The 23,982-nt window shown below is 48.7% G+C and overlaps 2 protein-coding genes across 3 annotated transcripts in view; both read left to right on the top strand.

The window, feature by feature from the left end:
* The window catches only part of IFFO2 (intermediate filament family orphan 2), a 37,124-nt gene extending 30,730 nt beyond the window's left edge, over window positions 1-6,394 (top strand). Inside the window, exons 6-9 of the mRNA XM_056332569.1 lie at window positions 2,147-2,267; window positions 4,551-4,640; window positions 5,304-5,434; window positions 6,193-6,394. Coding sequence (XP_056188544.1) covers window positions 2,147-2,267; window positions 4,551-4,640; window positions 5,304-5,434; window positions 6,193-6,298 — 448 coding nt within the window. The 3' untranslated portion in view covers window positions 6,299-6,394. The remainder of the gene's footprint in view (window positions 1-2,146; window positions 2,268-4,550; window positions 4,641-5,303; window positions 5,435-6,192) is intronic.
* A 6,821-nt stretch (window positions 6,395-13,215) lies between these two features.
* Window positions 13,216-23,432, top strand: ALDH4A1 (aldehyde dehydrogenase 4 family member A1). 2 transcript variants are annotated; one of them, XM_056332847.1, is made up of 15 exons: window positions 13,216-13,339; window positions 14,061-14,154; window positions 14,484-14,576; window positions 14,691-14,738; window positions 15,126-15,281; window positions 15,850-15,999; window positions 16,127-16,201; window positions 18,660-18,847; window positions 19,741-19,814; window positions 20,342-20,538; window positions 20,923-20,970; window positions 21,328-21,480; window positions 22,174-22,295; window positions 22,895-23,013; window positions 23,144-23,432. In XM_056332847.1, the coding sequence occupies exons 1-15, from the start codon at window positions 13,314-13,316 to the stop codon at window positions 23,254-23,256; spliced, it is 1,656 nt and encodes a 551-aa protein (XP_056188822.1). In that variant the 5' UTR covers window positions 13,216-13,313; the 3' UTR covers window positions 23,257-23,432. The 2 variants fall into 2 exon arrangements, with proteins under 2 accessions (XP_056188822.1, XP_056188821.1); XM_056332846.1 differs by lacking the exon at window positions 13,216-13,339 and adding an exon at window positions 13,666-13,888.
* Window positions 23,433-23,982: the final 550 nt, after the last annotated feature.

Raw genomic sequence — 23,982 nt, 5'->3', positions numbered from 1 at the left:
TTCTAGAGTTTTGGAAAGAACCATGCTGCTGCTTGGGCTGGATAGAATTTGGCAATGTTGCTGAAAGCTCGGTTTGAAATGGATACAGACTTTTCTCTAGTATTTTTCATGACTTTTCAGTTGAGCTATAGAAAAATGGTAGCGGCGGATCTGGCTGGAAGATGAGTTCTGGCAGTGAATAGCAGTTTCTAGATTCCAAGAATATCGGTGTTATAAGCCTTGCTGCAAAGTCTGGTCTCCCAGTGTGGAAGAATTGCAATTTTGCCTTAAGTTTTACCCTAAACTGAAGTGTTAGGAAGCTTGTAGCAGCTGAGAAGAGACTCTCTGCACCTTGGTGCTCCACAAAGCAGTTCAGGAAGCTGCCTAGCAATGTGTCCTGCTTTCCTCTCCTGCTGTCCTGGAATCGGTGGAGATGGCCACAGCCTGGTGAGACTTTTGTGGGTCTCTGCTGTTTTCTTTGGGCAGAGAAAAGCCCCAGCAAGCACCGTAGGGCTGACTTCCCTAGTGTTCAAATATGGGTGTCTTCTGCCAAGTTCTGCATGACTGCAGAGGGAAGAATTCCCAGTGCTTTCCCACACAATGTAGGACAGTATGTAATACGTAGGAGTATTACAAGTTATCTAAGAAGCACTAACTCCTGTGTCAGCTGTTGCCAAAAGTTCTACTTTCAGGAAGTCTGTGTCTCTCTTTTTGCCTGAATTTCAGACTTAGGAGGGCATGTTTTTTTGTGAAAGTTAGGACTCTTGTTTTAGACGTCTTTAGGCCCTTATTAATATTAAGTGTTGTAAATACTTACCCCCTGGTCCAATTACATATGCACAGAGTGCTGCAGGATTCTCGATACATTCAAATTGGGTTGATCTAGAAAGCGTTCATGGCTTATTGGAGATGGTACATTTCTAAGGATGGCTGGGTTTGGGGTCTTTGTGAAGTAGAAAATAATAGTTTACAAATAGCTGAAGATGTTCTCTTTTTAACAGAAGTAAAGCAACTTGCATTTTCTCCGTAACGAATGTAATCTTTAAGTGTCTAGTAGTAAAAAGTCACAATCCAGCCGACTTTGAACAGTGTCTATGTCTGAAGTAAGCAGCAGTCAGAACTGGGAACCTCTGTGCTCTCTGACAAGGAGAGCTTTTGCAAAAAGAAACCAATTTGAAGAAGTTGAATTGCAAAAGGCACAATCATGTATGTCCAAGTGACTTGGGTTGTTTTAGAATTATTTTTTAGAGTCATGCTGAGTATAGACAAATAGCCTGTCTCTCTTGCCAAGCTCTTCAGCCTCCTAAAGACGGTATTGGACTCGGCGTCCGGACTGAGATGTTATCTGCTTGAAAGGAAGTGAGCTAAAGTAATAAAAATGCATTGGTCTGAAATTAGCAGACTGCTGCTGGGAGCCATTTCAGGTTTTTGTCAGGCCTCCTTAACAAGGACAAGAAGCAGCTACTAGTGTTTTGCTGTGCTGCTGTTCAAAGCCAAAGGGACTCGAGTGCCTTCTGAAACTTTCCTTTATTGCACAACTGACCGTACTAAAAGGGCTTGACCAAATAACAGTGTTAAAGGTCACTCTTGCCACTGTTTGTTCTCAGTCTTAAGTGGCTGTAGTAGCACCTTCTGTTGGTCAAGGCAGCAATCGGTATTTATGCTCACCTGCGCACCGTCTCGGGGTTCAGATTTTTCATAGTTGTTACTTTTGAAAATAATGTTTAAGGGCTGCAGAGAAACAGTTGGCTGAACTTCTACGTGAAAATCACCAGGGAGTCTTCTGATGGCTGTTTCTTGTAAAATTCCTCGAACTGTGTTTGGGCTCATTTTCCCATGTATAAAAAGAATAGTTTAAAACATTTTTGTGGTTTTGCAAACCGGGGAAACTAATGTGCAGCACCATCTGGAGGACAGAGCTAGGACTGTGTACTTGAACCAGGAATGCTAACAAGGATCTTTTATTCTGCTTTGGCATGGCAAGGAGCCCAGGAGCAAGAGACCTGGACAGTGGCAAAGCCTGTTTGTAAAAACTGTGAGGATTTTCCGCTGCTGCATTGTCTCCTTCATTCAGTTCTCGCAGCCTCTTTTTTTCTAGATTAATTAAAGGACCGAGGGAGTGGGACTGGAGTAGTTTTCACTAATGCTTTTTCCGTTATCTTAACAGTCGTGAGACATTTGATTTTGATGACGACTGTGATAGTTTAACGTGGGAGGAGAATGAGGAAACGTTGCTTCTTTGGGAAGACTTCACAAACTGCAATCCTTCAATTGACCTCCAAGGAGAGGTGAGTTTATTTCCGTTATTTTCTCGAACTATTCTCTGCAGAAACTGTATCCCTCAGCTGCTCTTTTAGCCATTTGAGCCTTCGGATATTTGACTGGTGATCTAGTTTGCCACGCAAACTTGCTTTGATTTTAAAATCCTCTTAGTGCTTTCTCTCTATGGTTGCTTTTCAGTCTGTGCCATTTGCCAAACTTCATTTCTTCTGCTCCTTCAAACTGAGTATTTGAAAGTACCAAGCGAGTGTCAGAAGACTCAATGTGTGTCTAGCTGTTAGCAGAGCATCACGCCATCTGTCACCCTAAGCAGTCACTTATCCAAAGCCCTGTATCTTCCACGCAGCATCTCACTTTCTCTGTAGATTATCATTCACACTTTAATTGTCAAAATAGAACGTGTAATGTGGGGGATGGTATTGCACAGAGGAAAAAAAAAAACCCACACCTCGGTATGGTCTGTGGAAGATGTTAAAGTCTGTATACCCCGTTGCAAACAAAGAAGCTGTGGTTGCAGGACTGCATAAGGCCCCAGGGATCTTCTGAACCGTGAATCTTGTGCTTCCATCTTCCCAGTCAATAGGAATCTCCTGGCGCTGGTGGATAATAAACAGCTTGCTTTTAATCCTTACGATCCCACGCAAAGCTAGCTAATGGCTGCATGCTGCCTCATTCAGTGACTCCTGAGCCTTTTTAAACAAGCCTAAAGAGTGATTGAACTGGCAAGGTCTGGCTTTGTGCAGGTAGTCTTAAATGTGATGCTATTATTTCACTACTGAGTAGCACAACAGCAGTAGGTAAGAAATAATCCTGCCTTCCTCCATCACCGCTGCAGTGTAAGGATGCTGAGGCAGCAGTCTCCTGAATATTGTCTTGTGTTGACTGCCAGGGGTGTGTTAATTTTACGTCTTCCCATTTGTGTATCATCTGGCATACACTGAAACTGCAGAGATTACTTAGAAGTGCTAGGACTGCAGAAAGCGGCGTACTTAGCTACGTGTCGTCTTTTGAGCAGGGAGAGTGGCAGAGTGATAATGTGTAGCCATGTGCTGGAATTAGTGACAGATTTATTTGCATATACCCATGTGTGCATGTATAAGCGCAGCTATCAGAGGAATATTGCCGAACTCAGACCTTACGTGCGAAAACTCTAAAGGTTTTAAGAAGCTTAAATCCTTCTAAATGAAAATTATACAAGGAGAGGGTAGATTTGTCTTGTAGATGGAGATTCAGAATAAAGACTGCTCTGTCTGTGCCTGGTCTTTAACATAGTGCTTTACATGCCTGAATCTTCCTTCCACTGGCTTTATTCCTTTCAAGTTCTTACATGGTGCCCTAGCCACCTTCTTTAATGACCTTCCTCCTTAAAGCATTTCTGCATGTAAAAGGATAAGTGGAATGAGTCTTGTAACTATAGGCTGGATAGCTTGACGTTGATACCAGGTGTGATCCTGATAAAGCTGCCACAGATGTGGCCAAAGGGTGGAAACATAATTAATGCTCATCAGTGCAGTTGCATTAAATTGATTTTTTTATATTTTTTTTTTCTGGAAAAGGGAGGTAGTTAATAGCATGAAGGAGAGCATGAACAATGACATTGTTTTTAATCTCTTCGTGACAGCATGAAATAGCGCTGTATGTTTTGTAGCCCAGACCATACTGGCAATCCAAAGTGATAAGGATATGGGAGCTGTTGTCTGGCAGGATGTTTCCTTTGGGACAGCATGTGTTCTTGCATGTGGTGTTTTCATCGATAGCATGCAGGAGAGAGCTTGCTTTATCTAGTGGTTAAGTGAAGAATTTCAATAGGATGGAGACTTGAAAGGACTCGAGAGTAATTTGTAATCAGAAAATGAGAATTCCAGTGCAAAGCCGTAAGTCGTGGTGTGGTCAATGCAAGGGAATACTTAGTTTCATGGCTGGAGAGCATTACAGTCTATCCAAGTGTGATCAGACTGTGAAAGGTTCGGGAAAATCCATGGTTTTGGTTCTTTGACATCATCAGGTATATGCGTTTAGTTGCCGGAGCTTTGGTCTGTAGGTTCCTTGATCAGAGACTTTATCTTTGTGTGTCCAAAGCCATGGTCATGGTACAAAAATGTCTCCCGCTATGCCAGGTCTAAGCGGCAGAATGTTGCTTGCCTGCATAAAAATGTATTGAAAAAAATCTTTGCACGAAAGAGGTTAACAACCTGCAGTTCTGAGTGAGGTTAAATAAGGAAATCTTCAGTCTGCTACTGAATTCCTTGTTAGTTCCTTGCTAATGCTTTGTGTCCTCCTTTCCCCTGCAGGAAGAAAACCTGGGAAACTTGATCCACGAAACAGAGTCTTTCTTTAAAACGAGAGACAAGGAATACCAAGAAACAATAGGGCAGATAGAGGTAAGGAAGTGGTTCGTGACAGTATGAATTGTTTCTGATGGATGAAAACATGCAGTGTTCCGGTCCACTGTACCCACAGAGGAAAGGTGGAATGTCTCTATATCCAAGAACGCAAAGGTGTTTTCCTTTGACATCCTCTTGGGATTTTTTTCTAAATGTCATTCTCTATGCAGCACTGTTACTGAGTAAGCATAAATCTGTAGCTTGTGGAGAGAGAACCTTCAGAACAAAGAGAACAAAAGCACGCTATTATTCATTTTCCCCTGTTTGTCCTGCACATCCACCATCACACTGGGAAATGCTTTACGAGATGTGGCCTCGCAGGTCACCAGGCACAACAGCTGTAGCTTCTCAACCATCTTTGCCCTGCCTAGAATATGCTTTCAGTAATTACTGCATGTTGACAAACAAGATGCCAAACAGCAGAAAAAAAAAAAACCTCAAGGGCTGTTTAAAAAGTGTTGAGCTCTGATTGGAATACGCTTCATAAGCTGATGAATACATTGGCAGTATGCAACACCGAGGTTAAACATATATTGTGCGGGTGTTTTGGCTTGGCTCTGGGCAGCGTTAGCATCCCCACCAGTATGTAAAATCGAGCAATGCTGGGAGAAGCTGCTAGCAGCTCACCTTAGGCTGATTATTTTCTCTCATTTCTTACAGCTGGAATTGGCCACGGCCAAGAGTGACATGAATCGCCACCTTCATGAATATATGGAAATGTGTAGTATGAAAAGGGGCCTGGATGTACAAATGGAAACCTGTCGTAGGCTTATCAAAGGCTCAGCTGACAGGTAATAAGCTACCACCATTCTGCCTGGGGTGCTTCAAGAATTGTTTCCTGCCAAGTTGTTTTAAAGGCAATAGTACCATTTTGTCCTAAAGCTTTGTCTTTTAGATAATCCTGTTTGGTTCAGGGCCAAATACCAGTCTTATAAGGAGCCCTATAAAAGTGTCTAGGTTCCTACACACAGTAACACTGCTCAGGATTCAACACTTATTGGTAAGACCAGGGATCTCTAACCTGGACAGATGTTTAGTCTTCATGTCGTAGATCTACAACTCTTGAACAAAGCCCAGAATAAATCTTGACTGTGGACCTACATGAAGAACGTGGGTTTTAATCTTCTCATGTGTTAAGAACTCTATACTATGATGGATTTTCTTATCTCTTGCTCACCCCCAGTACACGCCCTGGCTTCAAAGAACAAGATAATAAACTTTTTGGGGGTTTTCAAGACTGTACGTATTATGGAAGATGAGAGTCTCTGTAGGATGTTCATTGGACTTAAGTGTCCTGCTCCCTGTCAGGAAACCTAGGGCAGCCTTTATGTTTGTATAGGAGATTGCAGGGGTGGGGTGGCAGCACACGGGCTGCTGACGTTTACAACTGATATTTACTGTAAACCCAAAGTTTAATGTTAATAAAGGATACTTTAAATTGTTTTGGGCAGTGAAAGGACCATCTTCTTTAAAGATTCCTCCCCCCGCCCCCCCTTCTCTCATTGATATTTAATTTCTTGTTTAAACCTTTCTCTTAATTTTTCGACAGAAATTCTCCATCTCCCAGCTCTGTAGCCAGCAGCGACTCAGGAAACACAGATGAAATTCAGGACGATTTGGACAGAGAGACGGATGTGGAGCCCATGGTCAGCTGATACGTAGTTGGAGCATTCCGGTGAAAGGGAAGATGGAAGAAAAGATTAAAAAACAATACACTGATGGGGGGAAAATAAGACTCGTAAGCCCTTGCACAGGGTTTCTAAGGACTCATTCCTACACGCATCCCCACCCCACCCAAGGATTGGTGCTGTAAATTTCTATTGTTATACAAATCATAAATGCAGAGTCCTGTAAGAAAACATGGTGTTTTAATTGTGCCTTTGCCCCAAGCTGAGCCACTTTGAGCTCCAGTGGAATATTAATAGCAGGTGTTTTTATAAAAAATACTACTTTAAAAAAATCTGGTAGCAGCAGAGAATGGTGCTGCAAAGGCTCTGGGTATCTCAATAAGCTTATGGGTTTATTGAACTGCGCACTGATTGGCAAAAGGAATGCTGGCAAAATGAGAAGCAAACCCAAGACAATTAAGGTACAATTACCAATGTCTGGCACAAAAAAGAATGCCTCAAAATTGAACTGTAAACATTTAAGAATAATAGCAGGTGTCGAGGCAGCTTTTAGGATTAAGCAGTTATACAATATTAAAAGGAGTTACTTCATTCCGTCTTTCTGGGTGAAGGAGCCTTTGAGATTTGTGCAAACTTTCTGCTAGGCTCCAGAATCCGAAGCAGCAGGTCTCAGCTCGGTGGCAAAGCAGGTGGACAGAGGAGGGTTCAGTGGGGTGGGACTATCACTGATAAACTACTATGCAAAAAAAAAAAAAAAAAAAGCTCGCCTTATTTATATGGAATGTTTGGTCCCTGCTGGGCTACAGTTATCTCTTGGGGAAAGGAAAGCTAAAAACAAATTTGCACATGTTAGTTATCTGTAGAGCTTCTTTTGAGGAGGAATGTCGTATTACAATGCCTTTGTTTCCAGTGATTGGATTAAGAGGGGAATCAGCCCTTCAGTTCCGTGTTGTTTTGTGTTTTCCTTTTTTCAGTTTTTTTTTGTTTTTTTTTTTTTTTTTGGTTAAAAACCATAATGTTTGCAGATTTTACTTTGCTGACAGGGAGATAACTCCCATTTTATGCTGCTTTCATGATGTTTAGAGTGGGGTAGTTGAAGCATTGGGATAAACGGACATGTGGGGGTGTAGATGTAGACTTGAGACATGCCATTGGGAGAGTTCCAGACCACTGTTCTTCAGAAAAGCTGAACATCGGAAAATACTGTAATCCTTTTTAGGGCATAGTGAAATGAATCCCAAACTACTGCTGCCCAAGAACGAGGGAAGAACAGCCATGTGCTTTCTCTGTGAGAAAGTGAGGAGACGTAGGCTTTGTCAGTCTTTCTGTATTTTTACACAGGAGAAAGCAGCACCAGAAGTTGGATCACTTGGTGGTATTTTGAGGAAACTCTGGCATAATCAAGCTGTTCATGGTTATAATGGGAATTGTAGCACCTCAGCCAGGTAAAAACAGGGTATAAACCTCAGCCAATAATTTTTTGTTTGTGTTTTGGGGTTGGTTTTTTTTTTTTTTAGACTAAAGTTGGAAGTGTAGTTAATACTGCCTAAAGGTAACTGTGTAGTTAACTAGCAGTTGTAAGACTTGGAGTAAATACCAAATTTTTTTGTGTTTTTTTTTTTTTTACCTGCCAGATAGCTTAGAAACTGCTATGTAGGGGCAGTGCTAGGACTGGACAGGGACATATCAGATTTAAGCACCCTCTCAGTGTTACGTAAAGGTAAGCTGGCCAATCTTTTTAGCTTCCTGAGTATTGTTTCCAAGCCCCTCTCACGTATTGATCTGAAATCAGCGGGGTTGCATTGTAAGCATACAGCCAGTATAGATCAGTGTTGCTTTCTTCCAAAAAGAGCTCAAGTGTCTTGGCAAACAGCGCGTTCCTGGGCAGAAATGCCTCTTTGGCGCAGCTGTGCAGGGCGGCAGGGCCTCGGAGGGTTTCTGTGCCCGCTGTAACTGTGGGTACAGTAATGTCGTCTTCATTTGAGTTTCCCGTGTCGCTGCCTGGAGTTTCATCGCTGTTCAGATCAGTCTCCTAGTTGGACACAATGGTGCTTTTGGGCCACATGAATCAGATGGGCTCCGTGGTTTTTTCAGCGTGGGGAGGAGTTCTGGGATGATTCATCTGGATCCACAATGTGGAGGCCACGATCTGCAGTTGCTGGCTTCTGAGAAAATAGATGCAAGGATATTCTTGTGGTTTCCTTACTGATTGAAATGCTCAGTGCAGTTATTCATAGAGTAGCTAGCGACTCCCTGGTTCCTGTGGTGTGGGTTAGGGGCTTTTTCAAAGCCTGTTTCAACGCGTAAATGTAGATAACTTTTCTCTGGGAAAGAAACCTTATTCCAAAGTGTTCATTCCTATTATTTCTTAGGTGGCCAAAGTGGTAAATGTCACGTTCACTGGGGCTGCAAGCTGGGGTGGGTGGGTGGGGGCCAGAGATGCGATATTTTTTTGAGGGGGCTGGGACTGCATGTTTTCAATAAAGTACTCTTAAGGTTTTTGAAGCCTGTATGAACTACAGCTGCTAATACGTAGTTTCTCACAAGGCTGAGAAACCATCTGCCAAAGCTGAGTGTCTGTAATGCTTTAGTGACTTTGGTGGAGGCATTGTGAAGCAATCGACTTGCACAGTGAGTCGGCCTCATCAGAGGCTGTCGTTGGCTCTCCTGAGTTATGAAATGCTCTTTGGTACTGGAGAAACTGAGCAACATTAATGGCCGTCCGGCTTAGCTGCTGTTTGCTGGTTTGTTTGTTTGTTTTCCTTAAAACTCAGTGTCCTAGTAGGAAAAAGGCTGAGTGTTCCTGAAACTAGTAGCTGGTATGTTGAGGGTAGGAAAGAATATCCTTAGTTTGATGGTGAGAGCCAAGTGAGGAAGCAGAAATTCAGCTGTGGAAACAAGCTAGCTGTAACCTACAGTTTATCTCATAGCCATAATTATGAGGAGCATCTGTAATAGGGTTGCATTTGTTGGTAATTTGTAAGGGATGTGGGTCTATAGTAGAGGATATAGAAATAATGTGTATGGTGGTGATGTGTATGATGGTAAATTACCATGGTTGTTGGTCTCTGTTTCTTATAACCATATGTAATCCATTTTTAAAGAAGAAAAGGTGATTTCGTACTTGGGATTGGGGTTTTGTTTTCGTTTAGGCTGTGTAGGACTTGGTGGGTCAACCTTTCGGGAATTACTATGGTTGATCCTTGATAGTTTTTCTAGGAGGTCTTTTGGTTTAGTTTCAAGCGATGCTGCTGATTTAGCCGACAGTGGTCCTGTTCTGTTTGCGTATAACCACTCTGTATAAACCAGATCAAAAGCTTGCCAGAAAAAAATGGTGAAAATGCTGGAAATGATTTTGATGACCTCTTTCTTTTTCCTTTGTAAAGCTGTAAATACTTTATTTTTGTTTTCTATTCTTAATGCGGTGTCATATTGACACTTTTTTAGACTTACAATCAGAAAATCCTCCTCATTGTTTCTCATTTTTTAAAGGGGGATTTCAAGGAAGCAAATTTTTTTGCTTGTTAGCAGTGTAATAGATCAAATTCCTAAAATGGGTTTGTACAAACAATGTTTTCAGTAAACAAACGGCAGTTGCTTTTGTGGATGCATGTTGTTCAAAAATGTCCAAAGAATAATGTGGTACAAACATTTTTTTCAAAGACTTAGTAATTATAATATTAGTTCACACAAGGAAAAACAAAATTCTTTAAGAAAACAAGTGTCGGGGCTGGGGGGGACTATAATGAAACTCATCTAAGCTAAATGTGTAATCTATTTATAAAAAACACAGTATATATTCTATTTTTATTAGAGGTTTTTAAAGTGCAAACAGAATTCTGTTAGCAAATGCAATTATTCCCTTGTAAAGTATCTTCTGCTCTGATGTGACTCCAAATTCTCAAACGGTTTCAAGTGGCAACATGGGAACAATCTAACAGGTACGGCTGTGAAGCACTTGCCCATCGCTTCCTAGGAGCAAGAGAAGGGGGGGTGGGGGGGAAGTAAAAGAAATAACAGCTTTTCTGCAGCTGCAGGAGTATTGCTGTTTCTCCTGGTTCGTTTTTTTTCCTTCCCCTAATGGCGTGGCATTCTGCTGAAGAGAGTAAGGACCTCTTTTGCTCTCCTAAACCCCAGGGGTGATTGCAGCACAGTAGTTTTAAAATCTGCCCCAGAGTGGGTTTTGTGCTTTACCTGGTTAGAAGATAAATGATGTTTGTCTGCACTGGCATAAATTGGAATTAACTTGATGAGACAAATTAATAGATTGGAATTGTGCCTGAATAGAGTTCTAAAGCTGCTTCTAATACATGATTATTTTTTTTTGCATAACCATTCCTGCCAGCAAAAACACAAGTAGAGTCCTTGGTCCAGGGTTGGCTTGAGGAAAAGCCACAGCGATCGGTGGGTGCTCACAGCCTTGCCACAGCGCTGCGGGCTCTGTAAAGCAGCTATTTCCTTCTGTTTCCCTTGGCTCTGGAGAAAGGCGGGGGAATGTTTGTGTTGGAGCACGCAAAGAAGAGAATTGCAATATTGGGAAGTGTCTGATTGTGTTTCACGTTTGAGAGTGCTTCATTTTAGAGCTGAATGTTAAAAGCACGATTTATCACAGCAACATTAAGAAATTATAGTGCTTCCAGGGTGTAATAATACCCTGAGGAGGATTTTTCACATTTTGCTTCAGGACTTCTGGGTTTTTTATTCTTTTGCACTGGTCCAGGACTTTGTTGCAGGGGAACACACAGGTTTTAAAAATACCTGCCTTCAGTGTTAAGTCACACAAATGCTTGGTTTTAAGCTTTTAGTAGAATGTAACTTCTGTCAGTTCGAGTTTTAAATGAGAAAAGAAATTGCCACTCTAAGGCAACGCATAGTATCCTGGTGTTAATAATGCAGGGTTCAGAGGTGAACATAAACACTACCTGCCAAATTCTTCATTCAGTCCCTTGCCAGCCCGTTTCTGGGGAGGGGAACACCGAAGGCTTGAACACAAGTCTTTGGCAGAGTAGTGAAGAAACACTTGATTATTTCTTTTTGTCTGTTTTTGTGTGTAGTTCAGTGTCTTAAGACCCTTCTGCATTTGCGGGAGCCTTTCAGAGCTTCTCTTTTGAAGAAGCAAACATTGTGTTTAAGAAGTGGGTATTTGATGCCTCTAGAAATCACAATTCCCTCCTAATTTGAGGCACTCCAACAGTGAAGCACTTCGGTAAGCAAAGGTGGTGCTTGTGGGTCTGGCTGGCTCCATCTTTGGAGGAAAGATGAAGTTAATGCTTAAAAAAACCCAAACCCTGGGGTGGCTTCAAACCTGTGTTGTTTCCATGGCAGAACACCCCAGTACCACTGTGCCACAGACCCAATGCCCGTGGTTTGAGGGCTGCCCAAACTGATGACCCCTGTACGGATTTCATCTGAAATCCTGAAATTTCTTCTTTATCAGAGAGGGCTGAGGATCATTAAAAGCTTGGTCACTAGACACACTTCTTGTGTAACGTGGTTTCACCAAAAGACACGCAATTGAGTCCTTAAAACACCTTAACCTGCGGCTAAAGTGTATTGTAGCTAAGTTCTGCCAAAAATGATTATTTATTATTTAATGTGTTTAAGTGGAGGGTATTGATGACTCTTTCCCCATGCTGTGTCACTTCTTGTCAGTTTCTCTTAGGTCATGTAAGAATTTCTTTTGTACACATTAAAACAGACTACTGATCAGTGTGGAAATGAACCTGTTTACCGTACTGTTGTAAATATTGTGCTTTATATTCTGTATATTAGCTTCTTTTAAAGAAAAAGACTGAATTGATGATGCTATTTGATCTCTGGGGAGGAAAGGACGAAGGATGAGCCAGCTCCCAAGCTTGCTCCGGAGTAGAGATGCACATCGATTACCTCTGTGGCTGCAAGCCTGTCCTGGATATTTGCAAGCAGACCAAATGGTGGTGGATTTGGGACCATCAAAGGCTTCAGAAATCTAATCCACTTTAGCAGGGGCACCGAGAAACACCCGCAGCGAGAGCCAGAAGCATTCACACTCCTCTGTCCTCTGAGTTCCAGTGGATTATCTCCATTTTAACTTCTTTAGTGCCAAAACCAACCTCACCGCCCCCTTCCAGGTCTGCTGTCCGGTGCCCTGTACTGTGCTTCGGTCTCACATCCCACCAGGTCCGTCCGTCCGCGTTCATCCTTCGGCACTCGGCCCATCGCTCCATCGCTCGCCGTACCCGCGGTTCTCTGCGCAGAGGGGGTGTGCGGGGGAGCTCGGCCACGCAAACGGGTTATGGTCCTTCTCTGGTTACAAGGAAAAAAAAAACTAAAACCAACTTATCAAATAAATACCAAACACCTGGTTCACGTCTGTGTGTGTTAATTTCAGGGTTGGAAAACACCTGCAGAGCAAAGGCTGCTTGGGGGGGGGCTGAGGGCGGCAGGCGGCTGCTCTGAGGCTGCGAAATTAGGAAATAGAAATACTCCGTGTAAAACCAGGCCTCCTGGTGGCCATCTCCCCCCTCCCCCCCCGCCGGGCCCTCGTTTTGGGTTAAAACCCTTTTTTTTTTTTTTTTTTTTTTTACGGTTTGGGTGCGCGGTGGGGGCAGCCCCCGGGGCCGGGCCCCGCCGCCAGCCGAGCCGCCGTTGCCGCGTACGTTTTATTTTTTGGGCTTTTTTTGAGGAGGATGGTTTGGGTTTGGGGTTTGGTTTCTTTTTTTAGTTTGTTGTTGGGTTTTTTTAATTATTTTTACCTCAGCCCAGCGCCCCGCCCTCTCCCACGTGCTGCGGCGCGCGGCCGGCCCGCTGGTCGGGCGCAACCACCGGTGAGGAGATGGGGGGGGACGGGACGGGCCACTCCCGCCCCACGAGAGGGGGACACCCCCATACACACACAGAGAGTGCGCGGGTGTGTGGCTACTGTGGGAGCGACCTACTTCCCTTCCCCTCTTTTTTTTTTTTTAATTTTAATTTATGATTTAATTGTACGGGTTTGTCTCCGTCTCCCCCGCCCCGTGTCGGTTTGGGCGCGGCCGCGGGCCGGCGAGGCGGCGGGGCCGGGATGTGGCGGGCGCTGAGGGGCGGCGGGTGAGTGCGCGGCGGCCCCTTCCCCCTGCGGCCCCTTCCCGGCGGGGCGGCCGGACCCCCCTACACCCCGGCCCCCCGAGCCCCCCCGGACCCCCCGGGACCCCCCTCTCCGCAGCACCCACGGCGGCTGGGGCGCTGCGCTCATTCCCTGCCCTGCCCCTCGCTGGGCGGCCCGGCGCGGGCGCCTCCTCGCCACCTGCGCGGGTTGCCCCCCCTTTTTGCCCCGTTTTTGGGGCAATATTGCTGAGAGGGGCAGTTCCGCGGCCCCGGGGGGCTGGGAAGCACGTAACCCCGGCATGCCAGGGGCCAGCGGCTCGCTGGAGCCCGGGGCTGCCAGCCTGGCCTTCGCCCCGTGCCCTGCACTTTGCCCGCAGCTGGGGCGGTGGAGCAAAGCGCATCGACTCGGAGCTTGCCCTGCGCCTTGTCCCTTAGAAATTAATATATCAGCATTTTTTTCGTAGCAAGGAGAAGGGATAGTTGCATGGAGGCTATGTCCAGGCTCAGCTCCCGGCTCCAGCATCACCTTCGGATGGGCAGGATGCAGCACAGGCAGGCGACACGGTGCCATGCGCGGGCGCGTGTGGCTGGTTTGGCCAGGGAGCAGGGTGTTAAGTGATAAAACACGGCTTTAAGCCATAAAACACATGTGAGCTGGAGGTTGGGGCGCGGAGAGAAGGAGGAAACCAGGGGGATTTCAGCATCTGTCTTGCTCCTCACCTAGGCGGAGATGGCAGCACCACTCAGCCATCCAGGTGACCAACGAGCCGATCCTGGAATTTAAGCCAGGGAGCCCCGAGCGAGCAGCGCTTCAGAAGGTACCACCGTAGGGAATTGGGCTTTTTGGGGTGTTGAAGGTTCTGGTTTGTGCTTCAGGTGCTGTGCAGCAGCCCCAGGCGCTTTCCTGGTGGGGGAAAGCCCTGTCCTGCCCAGCATCCACTCCTTCCCTTTGGCGACAGTTGGAGTTGTAAGTTCTGTCCTGGTCCCTCCAGCCCGCAGGCACCCCCGTCCCAAGGGACCGAAGGAAGCCTGTCTGCAGGTTTCCCTGTGCTCGTGGGGCTGGCAGGGAGGTGGATGGAGAGCGAGGGCAGCTGGTGGGGGTCTGCGTGTGCAGCTCCCACCGCGGTGCTCTCCTCCTCTGGCTCAGGCACTTGCTGACCTGAAGGGCAAGACAGAAGCCATCCCGTGTGTGATCGGGGGAGAAGAGGTGTGGACACCGACAGTGCGGTACCAGCTGTCGGTGAGTTTGGGGGAAAATTCTTGTTTAACAAGGGAGCACAGAGCAGGAGGGTGTACTCATCAGGAGGGGGATCTCTTGGGCTGATAACTATGAAAGTTTTTCTTCTCTTTTCAGCCTTTTAATCATGCGCACAAAGTGGCCAAGTACTGCTACGCCAGCAAGGTGAGCGAGCACACCTTGCTGCTCTCCCTCTTCTTTTCGTGTTTTTTTGGGAGGGGAACCAGCAGCACTTCATCTGTGTTTAGCAAGTCTTATCTCGCAGCGGGGTTGCAGCATGATGCGCTTTGAGATTGCTGGTGAGAAGGCTGGGAGAGACACAAATGATTGCTCAGGCTGTGAGCAGGGAGGCTGCAGGGGTGGGTGCTGGCTTTCCAAGTCCCAGGGATCTTGAAACAAATTAGTACCAGGAGCTGTAAATTCGGGGTTATGATGGGAAAGTGGCTGCTGTTGTTTGTGCCTGGGGGTGGATAGCCCTTCATGTTTCCCTCCCAGCTGGTGGTGGAGAGGCAGTGGGTTTCTCTTTGCTGCCTTTCCCCTTCTCTTCTGCAGGAGCTCATTAACAAAGCCATTAATGCTGCCTTGGCAGCAAGGAAGGAATGGGACCTGAAACCCATCCAGGACCGAGCCCAGATTTTCCTGAAGGCAGCTGACATGCTGAGCGGCCCGAGGCGAGCAGAAGTGCTGGCCAAAACCATGATCGGGCAGGTAAGGGGCATGTGGGATTGAGCTGGCAGATAGCTGGGGCGAATGGGAGAGAATCTGGGGAGCTGGGGAAGCAGGGCAGGAAGAGCTGCCAAGATGTTTTTTGACAGTGGGAATGGCTGTAATGTTAGAAGTGCCTGTAGCTGTACCGTGAGCGGTGCAGACTGATCCTTGCCTCTTTGCTGAGAAAGAAGGGAGGTGAAGCTGGGAGCCAGGCCTCCTGGAACGGGATCAGCTGATGCAGTGGGCTGCACTTACCGGGCTGACCTTTGTGAGATGCCCCAGCAGCCCTGGCTTTCCTGGGGGAGGCCCTCAAGGGCAGAGGGGGAGCACGGGTGGGTGTGATATTCCCTGGCACAGGCTGCGTTTGCCTCTGCTCGCTGCAAAGGAGATGTGGTGGGATAGGGGCTTGCAGGAGGCCACATCTTTGGAAAGCGAGCATGTGGTCTGCGTGAGAGAGGCAACCCACAAGCTGCGTCTGGCTGCGCCATGCCGCACTGCTGCAGCACGCGGCATTCCCCCCACCGCCCTCCCCTCAGTGCTTTTTAATTGATGCGACCTCTCCTGGCAGGGTAAAACGGTCATCCAGGCAGAAATCGATGCTGCTGCGGAGCTGATAGACTTCTTCCGATTCAATGCCAAGTACGCCCTGGAGCTGGAGAACAGCCAGCCCATCAGCGTGGACATCAGCACCAACAGCATGGTTTACCGGGGGCTGGAGGTGAGGGAAGGGCTGAGGCTGCCCCCCTGCTTCTGGAACTCTCTTTTTTTTGCCCCAGGCTGTGGTATCACACCACGGTGAGAGGAGGCACCGTGCTCCCATCCATCACTGCCTCTCCCACCCACAGGGTTTCGTGGCAGCTGTCTCCCCCTTTAACTTCACGGCGATTGGTGGCAACCTGGCAGGGGCTCCAGCATTGATGGTGAGTGTCATGGTGAGGTTTAAGGAAAGCCAGGGATGGCAAGGAGAGTCTGGGGAAAGGCTGGGACAGGGACCCCATCTCTCCGAGGCTGCAGTTTGCCTGGTCTGGGATCTGCAAGGAGTGAATTCAGCCTCCCTGGTTCTCTGGTGCTGTTTAATAGGCCACACCTGTGGTCCTGCTTCTGTTGGTCCCCTTGAATTCAAGCAGCTGTCTTGCAATTAGACTCAGATGTTTTCAATTACAAGAAGGCATTCTAGTGGCTGGGTTTTAGACCTGTCCATCAGTGGACAGGTGTGTTGGAGGAAGTGTTAGAAAAGGAAACAACCACCCAAACCTGTTTGTCTGGGGTTTTATACGAAGCAAGCTGTCTTTTCCTTCCCAGGCTGAGTTGTAGATTGAGGGAAGGTCAGGGTGCTGCGGGAGGGAGGGGAGACGAGAAACACAGCAGGGTTTGGTTCTCCTGTGTGGTGCTTGCTCTGTGAACCAGGTTTCAGGGTGCTGTCATGACCCAAAAGTGTGATCTGTTTGTAATTGCTCAGGTTCCTCTTGGATGACGCTTTTTGGTTGCAGTGGGTGTGTTAGGGCGAAGGCAGGAGAGAGCTGGTCGTGGCCCTGGCGTGTAGCACTGAACTGGGAGACAGGAGACCCTAGCAGACATAAAAATGGTCCAAAAAGTCAGAGTATCAGCAAACAGCATTTCTGTAGTTGTCACACACCAATGTGTCTGTTGAGGATGGGGAGCACCTGCCTTTGCAGGGTGGGTTTTGGGGAGAGACTGTAGCAACCTGATTAATTTGGGCCAGGATTAATTAATTTATTGTTGCACTGGAAAAAAATTTACAAAATTGTCCTAAGCTCTTTACTGATTAGGCTCAGGTTTCATCCTGACACCAAAGAGGGGTCCCTGCAGCAGTAGCGTCCTGTGTTGGAGGTGGACGAGGCTGTGATAAGGGAGCACACCAAGCTTTTAATCTGGGGACATCACATTTTAAAACCATTTTTGGGGTGAAGCATTTGAACCTGTCACTTCTGTAGGGGAGGAGTGGGGAGAAGGAAGGAAGAGGGTGAAACTACTAATGTGGAACTGGGAAAGTTTTTTGGGGAGGGGAAATGCATTCCTCCCACCCCAGGATTCGAGGAAGGTCCTCGGCTTTGGGGCATTTGGTGCTAAACTCATCCCAGAGCAGACAAACCCTGTTGGGATGGGGCAAGCCCACGCTGATGGGTCTGGGGGAGCTGTTTTGGGCGTCCTGCAGTGCATTCCTCCTTGAGTGGGATGATAAATTCCCACCGGGCTGCTGCAGCGTGATGAAATCCCCCTGCTCACCCTGGGGCAGGGGCAAAAAGGAATGGGGTGGCTTGAAAAGCTCAGCCGCAGGTGGTACCTGGAATTAAATTTAGGAGAAAATGGTGCTTAACAAGCGGGTATTAATTAGAACCCCAGTCTTCTGGTCACCACAGTGTGCTTCCCAGGGGATTAAACATTGCTCTTGATAAATAGCTGCAGAGATCAATGCAGTTAATGCTGTTGGGAGCAGGATTTCCTCGGAACCGGAGCAGTTGCTGCACTGCACTGGTACCCAGGCTGCCAGGCATACTGGCACTGGTTGTGGCCAGTTAGGTTTCCCAGTTGCTGGGAGATTTTTTGCAGTGTGGTTTGGTTTTCTCACCGTTTGGAACGGCAGGATTAGAGCCGGCTGGGAAGGAGCTTTGCCTACGCCACGAGTCCCTGGAAAGCAGGCGCCTGGTTGAGACAGAGTCCAAAACTCCCCATCCTGCTGCCCCAGGGCTTTGACCCTGTTGCACGGTCACGTGCGGTGCGTCGGGGGCCAGGCAGTGTGACAGTGACACCGGGAAGGTCACTGGGCCCCTGTGGCTGCGCACGGAGCTGAAGGGAGGACGGTGGCGCAGAGCCAAAGGGGTGGGGGGCTGCCGGCAGTGGTTTAGCGTGGTGCTTCCCAGCCAAGTGTGCTGTTGGCTTGTGCACGTTTCATCTGGGCGTGAGGTTTGATTTCAGCGCTTTGGCTGGCACAACCACCTGCTGGGTCCTGCGCAAAGCCGGTGGCAGTGGGTGGCAGTGCTCGCAGTGCCATAAGCACATTTTTTAGCGGCGCTGTCCCATTTCCCGAGACGTAAAACAGCTTCGTGTTTTACGGCTCCTCATAGGGAAGGCAAAACTCTGTGTCCTGGGCGAGGGAGGGTGTGAAAGGCTGGCACAGCAACCTGGTGGTGTGGAAGGGGAGGATTTTTGTGCCTTTCAGCTGACCAGGGCTATCGCAGTCGTTTTCAAAACCAGTGCTCGGGGTAAAAGGTAGGTGTGAATCACCCAAAGGTGCTGTTGCTGTGGTCCTGTCCGCTGTGGGCTGCAGGACAGACTTTTGCCAGAGCATTTGAGCGTTGCATAGCTGTGTTTGGGCTGAAGCCTTTCCTTGCATGCTGACTTTGTCCTCTCCCGCAGGGAAATGTGGTCCTGTGGAAGCCCAGTGACACCGCCCTGCTCTCCAGCTATGCTGTCTACAAAATCCTCCTGGAAGCTGGGCTCCCACCAAACGTCGTGCAGTTCGTGCCAGCAGATGGGCCTGTGTTTGGAGACACCGTCACGAGTTCCGAGCACTTCTGTGGGCTCAATTTCACCGGCAGCGTGCCGTACGTTGGGGAGGGGAGCGGTAGTGGGGAGAGGGGTGAGGAGCTGCTGGCTGAAGTGATGCTGGGTGCTCGTCTGCTGGTCCTTTGAGCATGCAGGGCAGCGTTGAGTAGGGCAGCAGGCAGGCAACCGGCCATCCTTACACAACATAATGAAGGCAGGATTTTAAAACCGATGAAAAAAGCATCTAACCAGGTTTTCTTGCCACGGGGAGTGCATTTAATAGCAGGGAGTTTCTGTTGCTAAACCCGAGGCACAGAGAATAGACAAACTCACATGTGACAATCCCAGGGATGCCGTGATTTGGCTTAAACTGCACTGCACTGGCAGGGCGATGCCAGCTCCAGGTAGATTTGCATACCTGCACTCTGCCTGCACGTCGTGGTGTGTTAGTGATGCTGAGGGCCCTGGCAAACTGCAACGGACTATTAAACCCAGGGACCCCGCTCCACTGGCGAAGGACATGGTCTGATGAGCATCGTGCTTTAAAGGTGGGAAGCTCATAAATTAGTATTAGCAGCTGTGCCTCCTGTTGGGAGGTTATTAGCATTTTTATTGTTTTGCAGCCAAGGGGTTTGTCACAGTAAGGACTGAAAGGAAGGGGGGAAAGGGGAAGAGCAGAAACTTCTGCTGGATGTTCACTCCTGTGGTCTTCCCCGTGACACTGCAACAGTTTCCTATTTTTAAAACTACGGGGTTGTTGTGTAGTGCCATTGCTTTGATACCTAGGGTCTCATTCTCAGCTAGCATCTCCTCTGCCGCTTGCAGGGCGTCCTTTGGTGACAGACACAGGGTTTTGCTGGGGTCCCCTTCAGCAGGACACAACACCCACACATGCCTTTTCCAGTGCCACCCTTGTGCAAAGGCACTAACCAGCTCCTCCTTTCTCTTCCAGGACTTTCAAGCGGCTCTGGAAGCAAGTATCTGAAAACCTGGATCGCTACCGCAATTTCCCGCGTCTGGCTGGAGGTAACTGCCACTTACACCTTTTTTTGGTGGGGAGGCCATGCAGGGGTGGCAGGGGAGTCCATTTCTCTCCTGCTCAGGGAGGAACTAAAGTGATGGCCAGGATTCCTCTCCTCATGAGCAGAGAGCAAACGACACAGTAGATTGTGCCCTGTCCCTGCTCTGTGGCAGAAGTGTAAAGCTTGTTCGTGGGGGTGCACTGGGTATTTGGGGGAGCTTATGGGATGGGTTTTTACGGTGGGGAGCTGGCGCTTGGGCAGGGGGCGGTGGTGCTCTGGGCTTGCAAAGCCTCCACGCCAGGTCTGGGAGCTCGGGTCGGTCCCTTTTCCATCAGTTTGGCAACCCTGCTCCAGCTCCTCGAGCTCTGGGGTTGGGCTCCCCGCGGTGGTGGTGCTCTCCCTGTTCCCCGAGGGACCCTGGCCCAGGCAGGGCGAGCCCCCTGGAAGGGACCTGGCCAGAGCTTGTGGTTTTTGAGGGCGACCCAGCCCTGACAACTCATTTGCCCCTTTTCCTCCCTTCTCTGGCACCAGAGTGCGGCGGGAAGAACTTCCACCTGGTGCACAGCTCAGCTGACGTGGCCAGCGTGGTGAACGGGACCCTGCGCTCGGCCTTCGAGTATGGTGGCCAAAAATGCTCGGCTTGCTCCCGCCTCTACGCCCCGGACTCGCTGTGGCCCCAGATCAAAGAGAAACTGCTGGAGGAGCACGGGAAGATCAAAGTGGGAGATGTGAGCGGAGCTGCCGGGCTGCTGAAGGGCTTTGCAGCTCAGCGGGTGGTTGATGGGATTAGAGACTGCGGTAACTGGCTACTAATTCCTATTGAACCAAGCTTTTTATCCACTGGTTCTCCCCACCACCGCCCCTCCATGTCCCCCCCCCTTCATCTTTTTTTAGTGATTAGAAATTAACTTGTAGCCAGCGTCTGCAGGAAGGATTGTGTAAGTCACTGAATACTGCAGACTAATTGAAAAGGGGTAGCTTGTGCCCTCGCACAGAGGTGCGTTTGGAGCGGAGGGAAATGTTACTTGGGGAATTGCAGCTCCTCCTAATTGCAAAGTTAGCTTTTTTGGCACAATATGTACTTACGTTGCCTCCTTTCTGGCTTCCTGCAGCCCGCCCAGGACTTTGGGACGTTCTTCTCTGCGGTGATTGATGACAAGGTGAGCTCCCGTCTCCTGTTCCTACTGAGGCAAGAAGGTAACGCCACCAGGCTTGCGTTGCGTGTTAAATGGTTTTTATTGCTTACAGCAAAGTATGAACATCAGTGATTAACTGGAGCTGATTATCAGCCCTCTTTCACTCTCACCTGGAGTATTGCATGCCTTAGTCACTGCCCCTCCTGAAAAGTGGGTTATTTTGCTGAGAAAATATGGGCTATAATATATTTGGGACTCCGTTTCCAGCTCCCACTTCTGAGCTGGAAAAGCACTAGGAGCAGCATAGCATGAAGGGGGTTGCCCAAACCCCCTTTTGGACCCCAAACCCACCCTCTTTTTTTTATTATTTCCCTTTCTCAGTCTTTTGCACGGATAAAGAAGTGGATCGAGCACGCCAAGAAGTCGTCCAACCTCACCATCCTGGCAGGGGGCGGCTGCGACGACAGTGTTGGGTACTTCGTCGAGCCGTGCATCGTGGAGAGCAAAGACCCGCAGGATCCCATCATGAAAGAGGTGGGAGCAGCTTGCGAGGGGGTGGCAGGAAAGGTGTGAAAGGGGCTAGAGGTCCCACCCCGAGATGTCTGCTGGGCACGCGGAGGCGAGGTGACCGGTGCAGGGGTGGCTCCAAAGAGCTCTTTTTTAAAATAAATGGCCCTGACTTATCAAAGAGATTGACCACCAGGCACCAAAGTATTGGCATAAAAGACACTGCTCATTTATATTGAAAACCTTTGATCAGGCTGGATCAAGGAAATTATCATATGATAACCTAAACTCTCAGACTCCTTACACTGAAAAGAAAGGTAACCTCAGTGGGATTCCTCTGGGTGAGGATGTCAGTTTGGGACAAATCAGCTTTATTTCAACCCTCAGCGGTATTATCCAGAAAAGAAATGCAGGAGCAAATCAGTACAGCTCTGATTCCCAGTTAACTCGTAGTCTGAGTCCTGCTGCTGCAGAAGGCAGCGAGTCCGTGATAGGAAAGAAAAAGATTCTTTCCTCAGCTCATGCTTTGTTACCAGGTTTAGGGAAGCACTGGAGAACACCCCTCCTGGGGCTCTGAGCAGGAGAGATGAAGCTTTTCTAGGAAGTCAGGTTCGGGAGCCTTATTGTCGCCCGGTTGTAGCTCATCGGGTGCTGTAGCACCCAACGCTGATTTCTGGAGGCTGTCCTTGCTGAGTGCTTTATTTTATTTTTGCTGTACAGGAGATTTTCGGCCCGATCCTCACGGTGTACGTCTACCCGGAGAAGCGGTACAAGGAGGTGCTGGAGCTGATCGACACCACGACGCCCTACGGCCTCACGGGGGCGGTCTTCGCCCAGGAGAAGTAGGTGCCAAAATCCGCTGCATCCCTGCCCCTCCCCCCTCCCCCCAGATCCCCTTTTGCCCTTCTGGGGGGAGCCAGCCACCCCGCTTCTCTCCAGAGCCCTGCGCTGGGTGCTGAGGAGGAAAGGTGGCACTGCCCCGCCAAGCTTATGCGGCTTGTAGCCCTCCTCCCACCCCTGAGGGAAGGGGATGGATGCTGCTAAAGCCGTTTCTCAGCCCCAAAATGCCTTTACAGCGAGAAATGATCCCAGAGGCCACGTTTGGAGCGTAGGGGAGGATGCACCCCCAGGCCCCTCAAGTAGGAGGGGAGTCTTAAGAGCAGTGTAACCTCAAAGATGAAGTTATAATTACCTTCATTTTAGAACAATAAAACTTAAAAAGACAAGCAAACTATAAGAAAACAAAAGTGGGCTGATTTGATCGAGTTCTAAGGAGGCACGACCTGCTTCAGTGTGCATGAAACAACGTGCAGTGCTGGCAACGTGCGCGAGAAATGCGAACAGGCTTTTTGCGCAGTTTCCATTGCCGTAGAAGAGCAGAGGCTTCCCCACAAGTTTTTGCCGTTGCGTTGTGCTCGCAGCCATTTCTGTCCCCCCTTAGGAGAATCATTGATGAAGCCAGGAACCTTCTGCGCAACGCAGCCGGCAATTTCTACATCAACGATAAGTCGACGGGCGCCGTCGTGGCGCAGCAGCCCTTCGGAGGCTCCCGCATCTCAGGTGAGACAAAAAACTCCTGCCTGGAGACGGCACTCACCTACGCGGCCGCACACTGAGCCGCGTCCCCCTCCGGGCAGGTCCCCCACCTCCCTGCTCGTGGTCACCAGCACTTTGTTACCTTCTGAAACAGGCACCAACGACAAGCCTGGTGGCCCGCACTACGTCCTGCGCTGGACGTCTCCCCAGGCCGTCAAAGAAACGCACGTGCCGCTGACGGACTGGCGCTACGCCTACATGCAGTGATGCCTTCTCCCTGGCCCCGCGCCTGTACTACTGATCCTCAACGCACAGAGTAGCTTTGCAGCTACAACTTTAAATAGCACTTAAATCTATTGATCTTTAACCCAACAAGCTTAGGTTTTATTTTTAAAGAAAAATTCTATTATTAAATTGTAAACTCTGAGAAGAAAAAAAAAAAAGTCCTTGTGGTTTTCTCAGTCACGTAAGCACGCTGCGGTAGTGGATTGAGGCGTGGTTGCAGGAGCATATCTGGGCACTGGTTCCTTTTTCCTTCCATTTTTTCTGTCCCGAGCAGTCCAGTGCAGTTCCCTCCCAGTGTGGCTGAGCGCTGGAATTAAAGCGGGAGACGAGCATTAAGAGGCTGGCCCAGTCCCAGTCACTAGCAGAAGGTGACATCCTTCCCTTCCCTGTCCCCAGGGCCACCTGGAGCCTGGCAGAAGCTGCTGGACATCCAGGGCAGCTGGTACCGGAGGGGGGGAAGCTGGGCTCGGCTGAAACCAGGCATGGGTGCCTTGGGAGCCCTGAGCTGTGTTCTCTCCCTGTTCCTGAGCAGGAGCGAAGCCTCACCTCCCACGAATGCTTGTGATGCAGGATGTGAACCTGGCAGAAGGCGCAGGGTGCTGGGAGAGGGCGGTGCTCAGCGGTGAGGTTAAGTGCCTTACTTTACCTGTGCATCACCTTACAACTGGTCTCAGGCACGCTGGACACGGGGCAGGCGGAGCAGCCGGC

This window comes from Falco biarmicus, chromosome 3 (genome assembly GCF_023638135.1).
Source record: "Falco biarmicus isolate bFalBia1 chromosome 3, bFalBia1.pri, whole genome shotgun sequence".
In the NCBI taxonomy this organism is placed as follows: Eukaryota; Metazoa; Chordata; class Aves; order Falconiformes; family Falconidae; genus Falco; species Falco biarmicus.
This window is presented reverse-complemented; position numbering and strand designations above follow the sequence as displayed.

Coding starts and splice junctions, on each gene's coding strand:
- ALDH4A1 (XM_056332846.1), top strand. CDS start 13,821: ATGGAGGCTATGTCCAGGCTCAGCTCCCGGCTCCAGCATCACCTTCGG. Junction 13,889..14,060: donor ATGGGCAGGATGCAGCACAG/GCAGGCGACACG, acceptor CTCCTCACCTAG/GCGGAGATGGCAGCACCACT. Junction 14,577..14,690: donor CAGTGCGGTACCAGCTGTCG/GTGAGTTTGGGG, acceptor TTCTCTTTTCAG/CCTTTTAATCATGCGCACAA.